This window comes from Odontesthes bonariensis, chromosome 1 (assembly GCF_027942865.1).
Source record: "Odontesthes bonariensis isolate fOdoBon6 chromosome 1, fOdoBon6.hap1, whole genome shotgun sequence".
Taxonomy (NCBI): Eukaryota; Metazoa; Chordata; class Actinopteri; order Atheriniformes; family Atherinopsidae; genus Odontesthes; species Odontesthes bonariensis.
The window spans coordinates 9,315,190-9,337,087 of NC_134506.1; the positions used below are offsets into that span (position 1 = coordinate 9,315,190).

At 40.6% G+C, this 21,898-nt stretch overlaps 1 protein-coding gene across 3 annotated transcripts in view; it reads left to right on the plus strand.

The window, feature by feature from the left end:
* dpy19l3 (dpy-19 like C-mannosyltransferase 3) overlaps positions 1 to 21,898 on the plus strand; it is a 67,987-nt gene that overhangs the window by 12,116 nt on the left and 33,973 nt on the right. For 2 of the 3 annotated variants that reach the window (XM_075469189.1, XM_075469209.1), the window contains exons 1-10: positions 1,150 to 2,197; positions 3,732 to 3,822; positions 9,243 to 9,364; positions 10,139 to 10,284; positions 12,324 to 12,447; positions 12,677 to 12,811; positions 14,367 to 14,498; positions 15,841 to 15,942; positions 16,240 to 16,313; positions 20,977 to 21,135. In XM_075469189.1, coding sequence (XP_075325304.1) covers positions 1,874 to 2,197; positions 3,732 to 3,822; positions 9,243 to 9,364; positions 10,139 to 10,284; positions 12,324 to 12,447; positions 12,677 to 12,811; positions 14,367 to 14,498; positions 15,841 to 15,942; positions 16,240 to 16,313; positions 20,977 to 21,135 — 1,409 coding nt within the window. In that variant the 5' untranslated portion in view covers positions 1,150 to 1,873. Of the gene's footprint in view, positions 1 to 1,149; positions 2,198 to 3,731; positions 3,823 to 9,242; positions 9,365 to 10,138; positions 10,285 to 12,323; positions 12,448 to 12,676; positions 12,812 to 14,366; positions 14,499 to 15,840; positions 15,943 to 16,239; positions 16,314 to 20,976; positions 21,136 to 21,898 lie in introns of those variants that run through there. The other variant, XM_075469294.1, reaches the window with a different exon arrangement.

Consider the following 21,898-nt stretch of genomic DNA (forward strand, 5'->3'; position numbering starts at 1 on the left):
GCTAATACAGCTCACTCAGTCATTTCATTTTCATTTCATTTGACCAAGAGCATGTACCAAAACAAAAGGCATTCATGCATTCATGAGCCATTACCCTTTCATATAACTATATTATGCTCATTCAGTTGTCTGATACACAAAACCCAATTCCAATGAAGTTGGGATATTGCGCAACTTTCACAATGTTGCAACCGAATTGGAATTGGGGTTTGTGTATCAGACAATTTTCCAGAAGTTTTGCTCTTCACTTTACCAAAACACAACACCAGCACTATCAAATCTATCCTCTTTTGCTTCAGTTTAAAAAAAAACTACTAGCTCATTTGGGTGGAAGGTCAGAGGTGTTAGTCCGGACATGCTTCGTAAATGTTACTTTATCCAGATCACCCAGAAAAAAACCCACTTGGACTTTTCCAAGCCGAAGAACATGGTGTATTGTACAGCTAATACACTGCTCAGGTTGCTGGCTCTGTCTTTACCTTGAAACGCTTTCTATTGCTTCCTCCGCCAGTTGGGATGTATTTAATTTCCTGTCCTTAGAGATCCACTGTCTCGCACTTAATTCTACCGCTTACTGTCTCAGACACACACATAGCCTGGAAAGTGTCTACTTGTCAAGTAGGAGGACGGAAAGTAATCTGAAACATGGTGGAAAGTAATTTGTGACTTTCGTGATCCTTCCTGCGTGGTGTTGGTACTTTGCAGCTGCTGACCTGACCACTGACGTTATCGGCGGGTTGGCAGTTAGTGTAGAAGCTGTTGTTCATCAGAAAGAGGACTGCTTTTAATATTCTCACATTCCTCACGCTCTGTGTTGATGATGTAATGTCCGACAATGCTTTAGTATGACCACTACTCTGTAGGCAGATGGCAAGCTGGCTCAGTCTGTGCTCTTAAATTCATCAGGTGTGAGGTCATGTCCATATCTGCCCCACTGCCTCGCTGGGTTTTATTTCAGGCGTGCACTCAAAGCTTTACAATAGTTCAAGAGCCTCGAACTCTCTGACAAATGTTCCACACGTTTTCCGAATGATGTTCCAACATGTTCCCTCAGTGTTCCCCACCCCCACCCCCATCTCATCTTATTCTTTTCCTGTATGCATGCGTGTTTTTATAGACAAGAGGTCACCGGCAGTCGGCTCTTTTTTCCCCCTCTCTCCTCCTCTGGCTGCTCCAGTTATCCACAGGCTGTACTGTTGTTCACAGAACTACTGTGGCTCCGTCAGTCGGTCTTTTTATTTGCTTTCCTCCTCCTGCTTAGTGGATGATCCGCAAAGAAGCCTGATCAAATTCATGGAAGACAGGGACTTGTCCATATCTATGCCTTGGAAGATAATGAAGCAGGGGGGAGACTAAGCAGTGCCTGCCCTGGATGGAGCTACCCTTGGATCCTTCAAGCACCTCATCACAGAGATTGGACTTATTTAAAGATTCATAAAGAGGACACGCTAACAAAGAAATGGGACAAAGTCCACCAGCTTTTAGGGTGGTGAAGAATGTGGGATCTTGTCCACTGGGCCTTTTCTCTTTGACCTTAATATAAACTGGGGATTAGTCATCTTCTAATAATTCTTGGGGAAAAGCCAAGGCTTCTTTTGCCTTGGGCAAAGAGGATTGGGATGGAAACCGCCTGCTTATTCCCTCAGAGATAGCTTTTCGAATTTTTCCTTTGGCAAGCAACTTGAAGCAATTATAAAGCTTTTAATTATTTGGAGTGACTTCAAGTCAAGAAAAACACACCACTTTGACATTTATTTCATTAATGGATTTGGATAGCTTCTATAGATCAACCCAGGAGCATGCTGTTTATCTACCTGGATATAGCTCATCAAAGGATTCAAGAATTTATAGATAATCTCTGTTTCCCCAAGGGATGCAGTTTCGTAAGAGAGTTAAGTTGAACCAGCTACAGCTTAATTCTGGGCTTTCGCAAGATGGCTCAGCTGTTGGGAGATTCAACAGCAACATGATGTTGGGGCCAGAAAGGTCTGCTAGGTTACAAGAGGGGGTTAGAGGGAGAGTGTCTCAGCTTGGACTATCCGGTACTTTTTCCTGTTCAGACATTCTACCCCGGTGGCCTTGGCAACAGTGTGTTTCTATGGCAGCAGGGCTGATACTTGGAGGACTGCTGGCTGTGACTCAGGCCTGGTGTGTCAACGCCATACACGAGAATCTGCTGTGGTTCTCTCAGCTCACGGTAGGAGTTATGACTTGAATTATTGATAATGACACGGTTTGAACATTTAATAAACCAAGCACATTAGAGATGAGCTCTGACACATAGTCACTGAGTTCAAAGGCTTCAGTCAGCAACTGAAGCATTCAGCTGTCCAATCTCAGCCCACAGTTGGAGTTCCTGCTCCGTAACCTGCAAGCCGACCTGTTTCTGTTCACGTGTCACTGTCACAGCGTCAGGGCTTTCAGAACTGTGTGAGAGCTAACAAGAAGTAATGGAAGTATAATATGTTGATGCAGAATCAACGATGTTGGATTGATTACTGTTTCTGCTTTGCAGGAATGCTTTTGTATCTTTGTGGTATTGCATAAATTAGATATATACCTACAGGGAATAAGGATTTAAGTGAGACCTTTGTTTATTTACTACAGTGCTGTTTGTGATCATTACAGCATAACCACAGTATCAGCATTGATATGACGCAGTTTGTGATTAGCTGCAAAGCATTTCATGTTGTTTTATCTAAATAATTAGAAAAGAATTCTAATAAATGTCAGGGTCCTGTTTTTTGCTATTTTTAATGTGTTGTGCCAGAATTAAGAGACATCCTCTAAGAAACTTCAAACACAAGTGCGAATGATATCTTCAAAGAGCACGAGAACATAGGTGGAGATATGCTGTGAGGCTTCTGAGGTCATTAAACCTGAAAGATGTACATCATCCTACTGTCATTGATAGTCAAGCACTCTCTGTGCACACCCACTGTGGATGCCCACTACATGCTCTCAGGAGGAGGAAGTTCATGCTTATATAAATGTTTTGCTTCATGGAGGATTTGTGGCTTTTTCAGCTTAATTGTTTAGCTTAAAACCTGAATAGCTTAGTCCTTTCCACGAGTTATTTCACTGAATTGGTGTATCAGCTACTTTAGCGGAAATAACTCGGAAAATTTCTTCCCATTACTTGCTTTTCATGGTCTTTTTATGTGAGCTTGGATAATAATCATCATAAGTTATTATTGGAAAAATGTCACAAACTGCGTCGTAGTAATACCCACAAATATGCTTTGGTTTTTAACAAGCACCAGATTCTGGGAACACGAGAACCTTATTCATCTGTGGAGGGACAATAGTGCTGCAGAAACAATTTGATGAACTTTAGTTTTATTTTAATCATAAAAACTGATTTATCAAAGAAATCAGCCGCTGTTTTCAAAGAATCCTTTTTTTTTCTGTTGAGTACTGTGGCAGAAAGTGAAAGTAATGGATGAATGTCTGACTAAACGTTCTGCAGCTGGTGGTTCACTGTTTGCTCTTTCTTCCCACACTGCAGTAGAACCGTAATCATGCATGGCAAACAGGATGTCTCCTGGGAAAGACATTCCCCAGAGCCGAGTTACCTGTCTGATTGTAGCTGCAGGGGATTAGCAGGGCATTAGCTGCTTTGCTTCAGTCCTCCTTTTTTCTGTCATGTCTTGCCAGGATATCTGTTTTCCATATTACACAGAACAGAGGTGCTTGGTTTCATATAACCAGATTCCCCCTTTTGCTTTCAGGAAGTGGAGCGGGAGATCTCCTTTCGGACAGAGTGTGGACTGTACTACTCCTACTACAAGCAAATGTTGCAGGCCCCATCCATACCAGAAGGTATGCACTAAGTTAATGTGGATGTTGTGGATGTTCCCCCAGCTCATTTTGTGAATGCTATAGTTTTCCATCCTCATTCTAAAATACTTTTCTTTTGTATCATAGAAGCACTACACACATTATAGTTGAGAGCAAAAGTGATCAGGGTGTGAGCAGTATGCAAGCATTTAACCTTTTAGTGTTTGGTGGCAAGAACAAGCAAAGAAAACATACCTCACACATACATTTTTGAATAAATACTTGTTGAGCTGTAGATGTTAACTGATTTTCTGAGGCAAAGATTTGTTACAGACTGCATGTATTGTAAAGTTTCTCTTCTCTGAGGTATATGGGTGATTTTGATTTAGTTTCATGTTGTTCTTCTATTTCTTTCTCCTTTGTTTTAAGTTTGGATAGTGAAACACTGGCTGTCCGGAGTTCCACTGTTTGGTCTCTAGGGTGAGGGTCTTAGAGGGTATTTGGCTGTAATTAACCTCAATGTAACACAAGTTATGTTTACAGGCAAAACACTAAACTTTTTCTTTCTTTTTTTTTATTTAAAAAAAAACAAAAAAAAACACCAGAGCTTCATTTAGCCCATCTTTAAGTTGAGAGCACACGCAGTGAGGTATTTAGCACACACACACAACCTGTGGGTGCACCTGCAGGTGCCGTGCCTGGGGGGCACTGAGGGGGGCTCTTGCAGCCTCACTATTGCAGGAGGCATTACTCAACTTCTTCAACTTCTTTCTCATTCAGTGAGTGGGGATCTATGTTATGAGCTCCACTGACAGCTCAGCCTCTCAGCTTTCACTCTGCTACGCTCATATTGGCAAGAACAAACGGAGCCTAAAAATGATCAGGCCTGCTAACTCTCAGTCCTTGAGCCCCAGAATCATGGGCTTACTGCGTAGGTCTTATTGACTTTCTGTCCAGGGAAAGAGAGACGGGCAGCTGGACAGCCGGCAACCCGGTAGCTACTGTGACTGTGTGCATCAATTCTTCATCAGTTTTGTGGCAAAACCAGCTGTTTCTGGGTCAACCTTGAGAGTGGGGGAGAGGGAAGTCACCACCTTGTGACAGAGCTGTCTCTCTCTGAGGAATGCACTGCTTTGCCTCGCTTTGCCCCGGGAGCGCTCCCATTTCTTGCTGTGCTGCTGAAAAGTTGTTTGCCTGATTCTGGCACTCTTTGAACGTGAGTTAGCGGCCCTTATTATTTTCTTACTTTATGAACATGGCTGTCAGTTTTGGTGGACCGCTCTCTTGTGGTTTAGCTGCACGAAGCGGTGGAGTCCCAGGAGCCACAGCAGTGAACTTCGGCCGGTGGAGGCTGTCAGCGCTGGTGTCTTAAAAGGAGAAGGACTTACTGGACATGTCTGCTTGCACTCAGTGTTTCTCAAATAAATGGAATAGCATCACAATTTCTAATTGGTTTTGTCGGAAAAAAAATCAAATTTGTGAAACGGAGGACTCCTGACCCATGTCCTCCCTGGTACTCCTGATGAAACACTGCATGTCTGCAGATGAAGTGAATGCAACTCTACTGCAGTTTGACGTCTCTGGGTGAGACGTAAAGGCTGTCTGACTCTTTCTGAGGCTGACGACAGTACTCTGCAGATTCAAAGCAGAAATTCTCAGCCACAGTGTTCGTTTCTGATTTTGCTTGTGAAACGTGTTGTAACACATAAAAAAAAAGTTCATTTTTAGCAGAGTTGTATTTTAAGTTGGAAGAGGTAAATACTCTCTCTGAAATATTAATGGAGCCAATAGATCCATCCCCTCTTACTGCTTTTTTTGGCGTCACTCCACAGGCTGTGAATTTAAGTAATTGTAAGTCCAATATGGGGGCCTTTTGTACACTACGAGCCAGACGTCTGATCCTGTTCAGATGGAAAGACCCTCTTCCCCCTTCGTATTCCCACCGGATCAGAGAGACTATGCAACATTTGAAGCTAGAAAAAACAAGATAGCCACTCCAAGGGTCAATTTTGAAATTGTACGCAACCTGGCAGCCTTTCTTGGCTTTTGTGGATCAAATGGAAGCAGAAAATGTAACCCTGTAATACATGTGAACCCCTTACTTTTAGTGTCACATGTTTTCTCTGTCTCTGCTATAGTTGTTTACGTGACTCACAGGGCTCTAGACTAACTTTTTGTACTGGTTGCACTGGTGCGCCTAACTTTTTTTCTTAGGTGCATCAGCACAAATTTTCAACCGCATTGCATTTAACACTGCAGTTTTACAGTTTTTTTTTTTAAATCGCTGTCCATATAGGCAATATTGACTTGTAAATTATTAAACAGCAATCTGGTCAAAATAAAGTTCTTTATTTGAAGCACAATTCTACAAACTTACTGAACTTAACTTACTAACTACTTACTGAAACTTACTGAAAATGAAAATGTTGGTGCTTAAAGTGCCAGGGAATAAGTACTGTTTGTATTATGTTTGTATTTTGCATATAGTGAAAATCTCAAATTAAAAAGACCTTGTTCAAAAAAAAAAAAAAAAAGTTGGAGGAGGTAATTGGGGAATGCAAGTAACTTGAACAGCTCTATGTTTAGCCTTAAATTTTAGTTCGATATCACAACTAATTAATTGTTAATTAGATGATAACCAAAATGTACACTTGGTCACCGCAGTGCCAACTATCAACACAGTACAACAAAACCTAGCCTCTGAGTCGTAGCAGGTGCCGGGTCTATGCCATGATGTGTCATGTTCGTAGGTCTTTGGGACTTTGCCATAATATTTTAGTGAAGAAAATCAACTGCTGACAATAAGAAGAATGTAAACTAAAGCAACATGGCTTCTGAAATGTCATTGCTTCCAAGCCTAAAAGAACATGTAAGAATCCAGGCCAAGTAGCAACAAAGTGTTGGGATGTAGTGATCTTTTTCCCCGTCACGCTTTTTTATACCAAAACCAACACATTGACTCTTAGCTTCTTTATCTTGGCGTGATATCATTTAGATATTTACATGGCCCAACCTGCCTCCAACCAGCTAATGAAACTAATAATCACTTCATTAACTGACTAAAGACACCAGCGGGTTCACTCTCTAACTTTTTGAAAAATAATATATATTTTTTCACATCATTTTTCCACCAGACCAAGCAGTCCACATGCTGGACTTTAGGAAATGAGTCGCATTACTTTCAGTTATTTTTTTCATGCCAGCTTCCTCGTTGGAAATTGGCTTGATTTTCAACTGAGGCTAATGATTGAGCTATGTTCTATCTGAGGAACTGTCTGACCTGCCTTGCTTTCGTACTCTCTGTTCACTTCCATTCCCGTCACAGGAGACACTCGGGACGCATAAAGGCAAGGATGGAAAAATGAAGTGTCAGAAAGGAATGAAATAGATGACAAAAAAACTGACAGGGAAGGGAAAAAGTGAGGAGGAAGAAAGACATCAATGAGTCAAGAAAGAGAATGGAAGGATGCATCAGTCTCAGGAATAAGAGAGAAGGTATGAGGGTAGAGTAGAGAGGGATTGGGAAGTTAGAATACAGTGGTGCTTCAGATGTCTTTTTCTCAACACAAGATGTGTAGTAAGAAAACAAAATGGGATGATACAGAATGACATGGTGGAACCAGTGCACTGCAAAGGACAAAATATAAGATAAACGTCAATACGAGAATAAATAAGTAATGACACCCACCGAGCGCTTAAAGGACATTAAAAAAGAAAGGCAAAAATGTGCAGAGTCTCAGTTAAACCAGCAGGAGCAAATGTTAAATGTTGCATGTACCCAAGATATTATGACGCAACATTGGAGCGAGTTGCAGCGATTCAATCACAAGGTTCGAAACTATAGCAACACCTGTGAGTCTAAGCACAGTGGGGGAGCTAAAAGACCAGCCAGTGGGAGCTCATCGCACCTAAAGGCGCAGAGGAGATGCAGCAACAACAGATCAATTCCAGAACTCTGCCACAGATAAGGACAGCGACTGAGGGAAGTCAGTCCTGCTCCGTTCCCATACCATGGAAATGTTAGTGCTGTTAACAGACAATTGTAATTCATTGTCATTGAGAAATAAATGTATCTGTATTCATTTTGTTGGGTTTTGATGAAATGTAATTTGCAGACACATTGGAAGTTCAAGTTAAAATCCTTATCGAGGAAAAATAATATAATATCACACATCTGTGATCTAATAAGATCTGTAATGTATATAATAGAAACACAGTAATTATACCCTCAAAATGAATAAAAAGTTTAGATGTAAATAATTTGCACAGATGTATAATAATATAGTAGAAGGTCTCAAGGAATGTGGGAAAAAGTACTATTCAAAACAAAATGTTGAAGATGAAATGGAATGGAATGGGTCATGTGTGGGTGGTAATGTTCACTTGTTTTGGAAAAAACAAAGCTGGTGTTTTATGGTTTCGCGTGGATCGCGAACACGACACTAACCAGGCTGGCAGATCTGAACCTGCAGCAGAAGCTCGCCCTCTCACCCAGTTTCCCCATCATCCCTTATTTCACTCGAACTTAAATACATTGTTAGATAATGCATTACTTCCAGGAGAAGAAGCAAACTCTGATCACAACCCCCGACATATTTTCAGCTTTAGAGGTCATTCGGAGAACTAGACAGAAACGGTTGCCCTGCTGACATATCCAGCATAACATTGATATTCAGCTGGAGTCATGTTTGTTCCAGCAAAAACAATCCCAATTTTCAACTTTTATTCCATCCATCCAGGGAAATATCTGTCTTTAGCTGCTTAACCGGCTTCTCAGTTTGGTTGTTGTTCTCTGTGCTAAAAAACCCGCAGACTGCTTTGGCCAAAAATAGCTCTGATGTGAGTGGGAGACGACAGAAAAGTCGCAGGCAATCAAATCTAAACAGCAAGATTAGAGATGTTGACACTCTAAAGCAGAGAAGATCATTTTCTGTGGGCTCATCGCTATGAGATGCACCTCCTACATATAAATCATCAGAAGACATGATTGTTAATATATTTTAAAGCCTTTCTTGTTGCGGCTTTTAAAGCCTCTTTGGAAGAATTTTCTTCCCGGCAAAGATTTCCTGCTTCCTCGCATTTTTTTTTCCTGTGTGAAATTACAACTTCTCCACCTCAGGAGTTGTTTTCTGGAGACGACAAAGCACAATTGTGCTGCTTTTTTTGTTGTTTTTCTTTTGTTTTAGCGCTGCTGAGGTTGAATGCACTGATGGATGTAGACATTTATTGTGCTCTAAGCAATTAGGGGCGATTTACTGTAGCCAGAAGAAGCGTTTTTAACACTGTTAGTTTTCTAACACCATGAACCACCTTTCTTTCTGATTCTGATTCTGATGCTCTGTAAGTGAGCCAAGCCAAACCCTGAAGCCAGTGATATTTACATGTGTGAGTCATTCTACAAAAGGTGGTTACGACATATTGACATTTTTTTTTTTTACAAGTGTGTTCATGTGTGCTTGTAGGACTCTCAGAGTTGATCCATGACAACTTGACAGAATCGAAGAGGACCATTAATCTCTTACAGCGAATGAACATCTACCAGGAGCTTTTTCTCGGTGTTCTCTACAGATTGCTGCCCATACAGGTAGCACATCATTTACTTTACACAAGAAAAGATTACATCGATATCTACAGTCATAACAATTGTTTCTTTGAACATTCTTTTCTTTTTGACCAATAAATTAAAGTGATATAGGCGTGTAAAGCAGTAGTTCGCACTCAACTATTTACACATTTCTAGATTATTTTGTAACTATATATTTTGATTTCCTAGGAAATTAAATCCCTCTGTAATTTTCTTTTCATTTTGTGTGTAAACAAAATGAAAATAATTTTGCACCTGGCTTTATCATACGTTCAGACCTAGCGTCCGGAAATATATGCAAATTTGCACATATTTAATGAGATAATGCCTAATTTGCATAATTAAATACTTTTTTTTTCATACTTGCATAAGTAATCAACTGAGGAAGTTTCATGGTGATATATATTATTTTTAAATATTACCCTATTCACCTGTAGTGTCTTGCCTCAAACCACCTAATTTACATCTAATGCGATGCAGGATTGTCGATGACAGCGACTATCTGAGCATGTGCTGCAGCATTTTACTTTTTTTTTGTCTTTCATACTGTGGGAAAAGGTTTCTCTATTGACTTGACGTCAGTTATTAAGCTCCGTCAGCTATCTCACTATAAAACTATAGTGACAGGAAGTGAAATATCAGACCAAACTTTGAAAATGTTACAGTGTTCCAGAGTGCCTGATTCAGCTGCTTTTACTCATGCCAACAATGTGTTTTCATTCACAGTGCCTAATGAATGCCTTTCTTGTGTGTGTGTGTGTGTGTGTGGTCCAGTCATATCTGGAGCCAGTGTATTTCTACATTTACACAGTGTTTTCCCTCCAAGCTGTGTACGTGATCGCTCTGTACCTCACAGCATGGCTCCTGTCTGGTTCTTGGCTTGCTGGGATGCTCGCTGGAGTTTGGTACATTCTGAACAGGTTAGTAAATCATTTTATGTTTCTGTTTAGTCGTGGTTGGGGGAAACAGCTGTGTCCTTTTCTAAAAGGGCAAAGAATTTTTCACGTCGGTGTTGTTACCTTGAACTTGGAACTATTACCCAATTCCCCTTTTCAACCAGGGTTCAGGGTTTATTATGAAGTCAGCTCTAAGTTGGTTCAATAAAAAAGCGGGTAGAGAGACACAACCTCCAATACACATTTAAACCTCCCTCCAGTGTGTTCTGAAAATGTGTAGAAGTGGGATATATCTTTACATATCGGCATTTGTCCAAGTTTTGCAGCAACTGATGTCTAATTATCACCAGTAGAATTTCATAAACCTTGTTTGAAACAGTTGATGTTGGTGAATGCTCTTTGAATGCTCCTTTAACAAGTAAGCTTTTCCAAATGTTTACCAGTAGATATCCAACAGTGTCACCAACTTGGCTCAGGTTTGCAAGACAGGAGTAGAATCCACAAAGTGCTAAATTAAGAAACCCAAATTGCGTTCACGTTCATTGACAAAGCCAAACTGTGATAGGTTGTGGAAAAGTAGAGCATCGGAAGCGAACTGCATTAGTGGATGCTTGAAAGTGCGTGTGGAAAATGTGTAAACATTATATTTTTAAAAGCTTAGCTCCTCCCACCTCTCAGGTGCAGCCAGTTATTTACAATCCTCCCAGGTCATCTTCAAGGAAAGAAGGGCAAGAAAAAGAGCCGAGATGGTGGGCCATGACAGTCAGTAAAATCAAGCAAAAAGACGAAATCCAGACTTCACTGTAGCGAACGTTGAACTTATACAGTAAACAATACATGATGCAATTACACAAATGATTTGTAAGAAAGGATTTGCGTTGCAGAAAAAAGGTATATTTCAGTTGTCCCTGCTTTATTTCCACTCATTAGACCGTTGCACTGACTGTCATCAGCGGCAGTTACAGCTCATTGCCTCCAGTGTTGCCAAGCGTAGCTTCCCCTTTTGTTTTGGGGAGCGGTCCTGTTGTGGCGTCTCCTCTGTTGTATTGATTATGAAAGAGGAGACACCGTGACATACCGTACATTTTTCAGTTTGAATAGACTAATTGTTCATCATCTAACTGAATAGTGCTGATTCCAGTAAAGTGACAAAGTTTAATAAAGCTGTGCTTCCCAAAGCTTTTTTCCTCGATGCGCCCCACTCGTATCTTCAAAAACTCTGCATCCACCAACAGACTTTGTAGCAGGTTATTGTCATGCAGAATCAAAAATCCAAAACCTTTTGTTTGCTTTTTTCTGGAAATATTTTCTATTTCGATGATATCATTTAAACTTGATAAATCACTCATTCATAACATCTAAAATGTAACCATAACTGTTATTGAGCCTTCAGCGAAGATCAGCGTTTGATGGCAGCGGACTTGTCTCCTATTCAGTGAAATACACAACCCATGAGAAACTTTATGGGATCCTTGGTTTGGTGGCGTACTTTAATGACTTTATACTTTTTCCCTCTCATACATCACATCAGTCAGATGGTTCCTTTGAAAATCGGTGCTCCGTTTACAGTTTACTTTGTACACAACACCACACGCAAATGTTAATGATTAAAAAAAACATGATAAATATATCTCTCTACACGATCTATACATTCATCTCTCCAGATAAAAGAGCTGTGTCTGGTTTCTTTTCATGTTAGTGAGGTTTTTGTAAGGTTTGGGTTGCCTGGCATGTTGTGGAAAGGCAGCTGAAAGTCGAAGGAGAGTCAGAAATCCAGCTGACATTTTCTCTGCTGTCGGTTTGGATCAATACATCGGCCAGATAGATTTTTTTAAATTGTAAAACAGAGTCTCAGTGGTTTACAACTAACTTTCTTAGGTTATTTTGGCCGATGGACACACGCGCCACATGGATTCATTAAAATAAAAATAATTGCTCTCTGCATCACTTTGTCATACTCGGTTGCTAGTTAAACGTTTTTCCACTACATCGTTTTCAAAACTCATCACTACTGTCTGCGTATCTTTCCATCACTTAATCTCTCATTTGCTTCCTCCTTTCAGGGTCGATACCACTCGTGTGGAGTTCACCATCTCCCTCAGAGAGAACTGGTCTTTGCCCTTCTTTGCACTGCAGGTCACTGCTATCACTTGTTACCTCAGGCCTCAGCTCACTGCCTTACAGCAGGTACAGCACACACACACACACACGCACACACAGATCAAAGCCATTGGCCGTCCTCATCTCACAGATTGGCCTTGACATGGAACACCCAGCTGATTCTCTCAATAATTTATCATCTCCATAAATACTTGCAGCACAGGTGAAATGGAATCACAGTTCAAGTATCTAACTCTGTGTGTGTGTGTGTGTGTGTGTGTGTGTGTGTGTGTGTGCGTGTGTTTTCCCTCCACAGAAGGTGATGGTGTGGTTGATGTATGTGACGACATTCTGCTTCTGCTTGACGTGGCAGTTCAACCAGTTCATCCTCCTTGTTCAGGCTCTCATCATTTACACCCTGGACTGTGTCGACCTCTTAACAACTACACAGGTATGTTCTACAAGTTGTGGATACTAAACTCCAGCGTGGCCCTCATTCACTTGAAGTTGTGCAGTCTTTTCTTAGTGTTTCTTTCCGTCTGTTCAGTATGTTGCTGTTCAGATAGATGGGCTGTTGTTTGCTCAGATGTTTAACTATTCATCTCTCACGTTTCTTCCAGTGCAGATGGAGGTGAATGTTGCGACTAACTTGTGATTTAAACTTCAGTGACACATCCACCCTTTCAAGTAAACAAAGCATTAACCATCAACATGTTTTAAAGGGTGCCCGTCCAACATTCTATTCTCAGGCGACTCCTTTTGCTGTTCACATAGTATTCCAGTGTAAGAATTGGAAAGCTAGACTAAACCGACTTCCCCTGAGAAAGAGGAGAAAACGCTTTCTCTCTCTGAGGTTTTCCCAGAACTCCTTGGTCTGTTAACCTCAGCACTCATTTCCTTCTACATTTTAACCCATTGAGGCCGGGAAAGCATTGCCGCATTTCTACCTTGAAAGCCGGGGGCGCTGTTGCGTTATTCTACCTTTGAGGCCGGGAAAGCGTACACGTCTTTTTTCCTGTACAAGGGTTGTTTTGCACCAATTATTGACCTCTGCGCCAATGAAATGCATTATAATAGACACGTGAGAGTGTCGTCATGTTCCTCGTGTCATTGTTTTGAAGTTAAGTAAGTTACATCGAACAAGCATGGAGAACTTTCAGTGGGAAGACATTTCAGAGTTTCTTGGCTTTGATGATGCTGATGAACGTGCTGACCCAATTGATCGAGCTTTATAGCTGGCACATATGTTTGAAGATGACGATAACGAGGATGATTTTGAAGGGTTTGAATGTGAGTGGAAGACTGACAATTACCACCGTAATCGACGGAGAGATTTCAACCGCACACCAGGGGTGAAAGTCGATTTACCTGCAGATGCCACACTGTTATTTTATTTTATTTTATTACTGTTTTCTAATTGAAAATAGTGCTGTTCCTGCGCTTTACTTTTTACATTTTCTATTTTCGTGAAGTTATATGCAAATAAATTTCCAAAGAAAGCCACAGGTGTAAGCTGTCAAATACTTTTTGAATTTTGTTTCTATCTGCTACAGAGGCTGAGAAATCAATCATTTAGTAGGCGTTGACACAATTGCTGAATTTCCAGAAAAACTTCAGGTTTTAGGGGGTCTTTCTGAAATCGCCCATAGGTTTTACAGGCATTCTTTTCCAGGCGTTTTAGGCCTAAATGGGTTAAAGAGGGTGTCGTCACTTATTTAGGTGTGTTGCGCTCAAAATGATTCATTGCCGTGCCAGATTATGATTTGTAGCGGGTCTTTATTTGATGAGTGGTTTTCTTCTGGCTTGGAACAAGTGACAGACATGGACAAGACATTACTTTGCATTTTGGAGTGGCCCTGGGAAAGTCCAGAACTGAATCTCATTCTGAATGTGGAGGGGACTCGGGACCAGAATAAATGTAACCTTTGAGGCCCACTGCTGAATACATATGTATTTAGTGCACATCACCTGCACAAACTGACCCATAAAACCGTGTGCTTCTCCAGGTTACCACTCTGTACCTCGTGCAAGTTTGTGGCTTGCTGAGCGTGTGGCTTCTTCAGTTCTGTAACTCCATGATATTGGGATCATTGGTCCTGAGCTTCATCGTATCTGCACTCTTCATCAGACATTGCCAAGTAAGTTGATTAAATGAACCTTAGATTCCTGCTGTCTCTACATATCAGGTAGTTAATTACGGGGTTCTCAGTGTAATTTAGTTTGTCATTGGATTCATGAATACATCTAACTAGTTGTACTTATTATTTTCACACAATCATTTACGAGCATTAATCTTTGATAAGGACTTGACTGTAAGGGTCTGATACTATAACAAAATGTAGAAAAAAGAAATCTGTATGAATTATTTTAAATGCACCGTATGTAAAAACAATCTATTTTTTTTCTTTGCCATAGTTAATGATAGTAAATGTCTAGAGAAGATTAGGAAAAAAGAGAAATAGAATAGAATGTCAAATAAAACACATGTTGAATTGAAAACGGCCAGATGTTTGGATGCCATCTTGTTACAGCGAGTTTTTATATTCCGTAATTAGTCAGAACCATCATCCAACAGCACGCCACTTTTTGTTATTGTGATTGAGAAAGACTGAATGTCAGGCCTGTGAACATTGTTTGATCAAAATGATTTCTAATGACTAAATCAGTCCCCTGTATGTAAACAGTTGAGTGAAACTACCAGAAATATAATATTTTCACTCTGTTTTCCATCAACGATTTCACAGTACTGACTAACTGACTGAGTCGATGTCATATGTGTCACAGGATTTTTGGCAAAAATATTCATTAACATTAACATTGTTCCAATTATTGAATTATTGGTCAGTTTATGCTAAAGCATTGGTATGAATAAACAGAGATTGGCAAGGACAACACAATCTTTAATTGGAACTATTTGTATGAAAATCAGCAACAGTAACTTTTTAAAGGATGAAAGCTTTGCTAACAGTGGAAAGAAAGCATGCCAACAGTTTGAATTGAATTGTCCATCTCAACAAAATAGATTCTATATTTAACCAGCAATACTTTACCTTCCTGCCTTGGTAAGAGCTGCTTTAACCCAAACTCAGAGATGTCCTTCTGTGAAGCAGCGGAGTGCTATACGTTCTGCATATTATTCGTGCAGGAGTAACCACAGGTGTGTGACTGCGAAAACTAATTACTGTGCTGACTTATTAGAGTTTGGTAGATGTCACTCTGTGAGAAATTAAAAGTAGTTGTGTGCAAGATATCTTGAACATATTAAACATGCGGTGCATTTTTTTTTTACAAATACACATTTCCTACCTTTTACAAATAATTGAAAAATATTTTGTTTGTAGATGTGAAGACTACACTGCAAAGAAGGGAATAATGTTTCAAATATGGCAGAATCGCTGTGCTATTTTCACACTCCAAAATGTAAAGTGCATTCAGACAATAACAGATGTATTGATGAATTATTACTGTGTGCTCATGCAGACTGGTCTGAAGACAGGGAGCCTGCTGGTGCGTCTGGCCAAAGCTATTCTCCACAGTGCTTTGGTTCTCCTTCTCACCCTCACCATCAACTACCTGACCAAGGTGCTTCTTCTCTTCTGCCCTACCTCGTATACTTCCTTTCACCGTTCTATCTGCCTCTCTCCTGTACATATCCTCTCCTTCCCTCTTTTTTCTGTTTTCTTGTCTGCTAACGCTTATCACATCCTCCTCTTTCTTCCACTGCAGCTCTCCTCTCCTCCTCCTCCTGCTTCTAAAACTTATAACGGTGATGCAACCTCACTTTATGATGACAGCTTTGGTTATTTACCTGTTTCTGAATCTGAGGCTGATCTTCAATCCTGACAAGACGACCTTATCCTTGTGTGTGTTTGTTTACAGAAAGCACTTCAGCTCAGATCAGATGAACACATTTTTAAATTCATCAAGTCAAAGTTTGCCCTGGGGCCGACGAGGTATGAACACACAAACACACAAACGTGAACTGAAATGATTCTGTTGAACAGTCTAACATCTGTCCTATAAAAGCAGATTTTGATGCATGCATACATATATACACTCTGTATACTGTGCACCAGTGCCAAACTCTTAACTTGACCCAGAGTGACTGCATTATTCACGAAGCACTCGTGTCACAGCACCTGCAGTGTTAGTGTGTGTGAATAATAGATTGGAGGGTAACGCCACTAGACCTCCCATCGATCAGGTTGTGTTTGTGTGTTAACAAGTCAGCCACCGGATAGCTGCTCCGGGGTGGCAGATAACACAGCTCCCGGTGCAATGCCTCACGACTGGCCTTCAATTATTCAGGAGAGTGTGGAAAGTGCAACGCTCGCCCTGCTCTCTGTCTGCCTCGCCTTCTGCTCCCGTTTCTCTCTCCCGCTTTGACTTATTTTCTTTCTCCCCGCGCTCCTTTGTTTCGTCCCTTGAGTCTAGCACTGCGTTTGCGTTATCTCAACTCTCAGTTCAGTATTTTTCCACATGATTGTTTATCATAAGCGTTATTGCTAATGCAAGGCGCATTGAAAGAAAAAAAGCCAGCAGATTTGTACTTTACGAACTATAAACAAGGCTATATTGAAGTAATAAATTCAGGTGTCAAAATTGTTAATGTTTTCTCAGCTCTCTTCATGTCAAGAGCACAAGTATGTTTCTACATTGTAAGATGTATAATGGAAGTTTATAGCTGATTTCAATACCCGATTCCACTTCTGCTCAACATTTCAGAGGCAAATATTCTTGTTCTTGTTATTCACGCACAAGCATCGTCTTTTGTATACTGTCCGATCAAGGCTGCATAGGAATCGCACGGTTACAAAATAAAGTGCTACAAATAAAGCAGCCTCTCCGCATTCTTGGCTTGAATGCTGTATTGTCACGTCTTTCTTCTTTTTTATTTAATTTTTTTATTTCAAACCTTATTACCTTAGGGTTTATACGAAATTTGAAAAAGAAAAAAGGAAATTGAATAAAGCACAGACAGTCAAACTTACAAGAATAGATACAAGAGCAATAACATAACTCAGTGGATGTCATTCTTATCATTTATGTAAATAAAGACGGGAAGCCATGTTCAGGACTCGCCTCATTCCACTCCATGTCTGTTTGTTTATACTTCTTAACGTTGGATGTAGTTTATGTCCATTTATTTGAAATGTGGCTCGTCTTGGAGGATCTCATTGTGAGCACTAAGAAAACAATGAATAGAAAGTCCAGGTGTTCTCCGCACACACTTGAGGGGGGTTTATGTATTGCATCTCCTACTTAAGTGTGACTTATCACCATAAGGTGTTTGCATGTATTACATCTATGTGCACATTTAGGTCGATGCATATATGTACATTATCAGGCCACACATACTAAAAGACCGCCTCTACCCGCATGCATTTATACACACACACATTTCTGTTATTTACAAATTGTTCCATCAAGTTATAACTGTATGAAAGTAAGTAGTCTGTATTGTATAGAGTTTACTGAGTTTTCAGGGATTAAGTCAAATGTTTGTACGTTTCCTGAATGATTCCCTTTCTACTGTGGATTTTTTAGTCAGACATTTTCTTGTTATAGCTTTTTTACTAGCTGCCAACGTGACCTTAATTATTTACTCATCACAAGAATTGATTGTGGATTTAATATTCCCCAAATATATTGTGTGGAAATCTTGTTTGATCTGAAAGCTCATTGCTGAATCGATATCTTTCACTGTTTCAGTGCAATAAGGCTGAATAGTTCCCAGAGGATGTGGAAGTGACCCACATGCAGGTCTCCACACATCATCCAGCTCTGCTCAGAACTTGCCAGACCCTTATGCATTTGTTTAGTTTTAGGGCTAATTAAAAATGTATTGTCACATTTTAAATACCATGGGTCATGTGTTAAAGAGAGCACACCCATAACTAAAAATCATCTGGCCCTTTTTTATTGAACAAAAACAAGGCAAAAAATGCAGAAGCTAAATGTGGAACAACTTCAATCGGTATTAAAAACATAAGTTACAGCCAGGCTGTGGCAACCTCAAAATCAAGGTCAGACCATGCAATGCTCTGAGAAACTGCTAAAAACTTCCAAGAGCTACATTTCAGACTCCACTGGCCTGACTTGGCATGTTCAGAGTCCCTGGCAGTACAATTAGAAAAAGACTGCGCAGGTGCAGCTTGTTTGGAAGAAAGCTTCTTCTTTCTAAAAAGAAGAAACATGCTCCTGTGTGCAAAGTTTCTTCAAAGTCGCTTTGAAAAATAAGAGAGCAAGGAGGTGTACGGAAAAAAGCTAGGAAGTAAACTCCAGCAGAACCACGTGAGCTGTGTGTTCAGGGATGAAAAAGATCACAGGCTTTAAGGTGAAGGGGGATCAGACAGATGGTAGCCTGGACAGAGCCACTGAGCTGATCGTTTTTTTCAGTAGGTGCAGTTCATGCTCCTCACTTGCCAACAGCAAAACCTCTGCTCTGTAATGTCCCCCTGCACCTAAATCATGGATCTAAGCACAGCCTGACCGACATCTCCCCCCGCAGGGGGACACACTGAGACCTCCCCCACCTCTCCCTCCAGCTGGTATGTCTCCAGCAGCTGGAGAGACTGAACCCAAACAAGTCTGCAGGTCCCAGTGGTGTCAGCTGTTCAGTTCAGGCACCATGTGGAATTCTATAATACCTCTTCAACCTTAGCTTGGGTCAGAAAAAACAGTTCTACTGCGTGGATGACATCCTGGCTCGTTCCGGTACCGGTAGTTCTCATCCATCTGCCCTCAGTGGCTACAGAGCAGTCCCACACCATGACTGTCCTGGAGAGGCTGTTACTGCCTCAAACACTCGGTTGACTCTGCAGTTCCAGAGTGTTATTAATGACAGCAGGCTGAGGGAATGGGTTGACCCCTTTGTGTCATTGTGTGGGAATAATCATACAATTTGAATGTCAACGAAAAAAAGAGACAATTGTAGATTTTAGAGGACCAGAAATAAGCCAAACACTATTTCTGAGAAAGAATGCACTAGTGGAGGACTTCAGAACCATACATGTATAAAGTACTAGCGATTCAGACTTGAGTAGAAGTACAAGTACTCTATCAAAAAAGTGACTTGAGTAGAAGTAGAATTGCTCTTTAAGCACCGTACATAAGTGGAAGTACTAAAGTATTAAACATGTTTTGTACCTAAGTATTGCAAGTAGTTTATTTTCAAAATTACTACTCAAGTACTGAAAGTAAAAGTAAAAGTATTGTGTAATGTAGTTATTAAAGAAATCAGTCAAAAGTTTGAAAATCAAATTGTTTATATTATTCAAAATGTTTGGCTGTAACAGCAGTACAGCGGAGTGTACAAGAGCACCTTAAAACATTGAGCTTAACTCTTTTGAACAAAAGAATATGTATTGACAAGTATGTCCCTTCCCCTTTTAAAGCATCTCCCATCACTTCACACATTACACATTTTCTTTTCATCCTTGTCATTTTTGAAGGCCAATATTTCGCAATCTCTCGGGAGGCATAGTAGGCACTTCATTTTGTATGAATTGTCTTTCACTCCGGCGAATGAAAACAGAGTCTGTAAGTAGGGCCAGGGGTGGTCTTCTTCCTCACCGCCACCACCACGATCACTCGAAGTTGAAGGTGTTTCTGGTTCTTCCATCTTTGGTTCAAACAAAGCACTTTCTCTCGACGCAGGCAGGCAGCAGAGCGAAAGAGGCTGAGCAGAGTGCAGCACGAGCGGTCTTCTCACCCTTCAGTTTGCACACATTAAATCTACGTCGTGTATAACTTCGCGCCACAGTAAAATTGGATGCAACGGTTGTTATAGTAACCATATACTCTGAACGGGATGTTAGACTTGAACTGGAGTGACTGTGGGGTTTGGAATGATTCCTAACATGTTTATAATAACGAGTAACGATGCAGCACATAAAAAATGTATCGGAGTAAAAGTACTAAACTCATTGAAAATATGTATTGAAGTAAAAGTGGAAGTAGGAGAAAAAAATGATACTCCAGTAGAGTACAGATACAGCATTTTAGTACTTAAGTAGAGTAGTGAAGTAGTTCTACTTCATTACTATACATCTCTGTTCAGAACAGACTGTACTTTTTAAGGAAGCTTGGTTGCTTCAGTGTCTGCACCAAAATGTTGCATCTCTCTGATGGGGAGTACAACTCTCTTTGGCAGCCATCTCTTCGGGCCGCAGCATCACATTCAACGACGCAAAGAGGCTGAACAAACAAATAAAGAAGGCTGGCTCTCCTAGCACAAAGGCTGCTGTGGAGCCCCTGGAGCTAATCGTGCAAAGAATGATGCACAAGTTGCTGAATATTTCTAAACTGCTTACCCGCTTATTATGACATTTTGAAATTTCACATATTTGTCGATAAATGTATTCCATGTCCGGTTTAAAAAGTTTAATACATCCCCTCTTTAATTCATATATTTGTGCCTGAAGAACACGAGCTAAAGAAACTATAGATGTAACAAAAATGATGTGTTGTGTTGGTTTAAGCAACTAACTGGTAAGTTTACTCCCTTCTCCCTTTGTCACCTTCCTTATCCATGCTTCTGTCTTTTAATTGTGCTCCCCCGCTTGTCCATGCCATCCCTCTCCTTTCTTCCTCATTTCACCTCTCCTCCTACAGGGATTTTGATGCTAGTCTCTATCTGTGTGAGGAGGCCTTTGGCCTGTTGCCCCTGGACACACTGGAGCGCCTGGCTGGTACCCTGCTGTTGTACCCTTACATTCTCACCCTGCTGCTGCTGAGTGGCATTCTAGCGGTGGCGGCACTGAAGAACCTGAGGTATGTCATGGCTAAATACGACCGTCGTAGGAGAGAACATAGCAGGAGGAGAACGTGACCTTTGCTTCCATGAAAAGAAGCAGTTAAAAAGTAACCAGAGACGTAACGTCCCAACAGAATACTGTTGAAAAGAGGCATCCACCTCTGACGTGAAATACTAAATCAATAAATGTTGTCATTAAGGTGTCATTAGCCAGTTTCGCTCTTTCAGTGTTCAGATATAACAGATATAACTTGTTTCATTGGTTATTGTGGCAACTCAATTATTTGTCTTATGTTTGTAAACATTTTCTCCAAAGGGTTTCTTCTTTGTTCACGTGGTCACAATTGAGCTCGAATATTTGGATTTAAGGCCTATTTCTTGGTCAGCAGCCTCCTAGTCCAGTGGTTTTCAAAGTGGGGGCCGCCAGGGGGCGCTAGGGGGGCCTCAGAAAATTGGAGTGAAGATAAGAAAAAAAAATGCAAAAATAAAAAATAGAATTAAATTTTTTTAAAACATCATTATAAAAAAATTGTCACATTTTTTTAATCAGTATTGTAAAATACAATTTATAATAATATATCATATCGAAATGTTATTTGCCATGCTTGTCTTTCTGATTGGCTGCCAGTCAAAACATCGTAGACCTGGCGGTTTGCGCCTGTTCTCAAGCTGCGCTGCTCCTCAAGCTAGTGTGTAGGTAGCTTAGCCAAAATGGACAGATTTTTGACTAGGAAGAGACCGAAAGAACTGGCCAACTAAAATCAGAAAGTATGAGGCAGC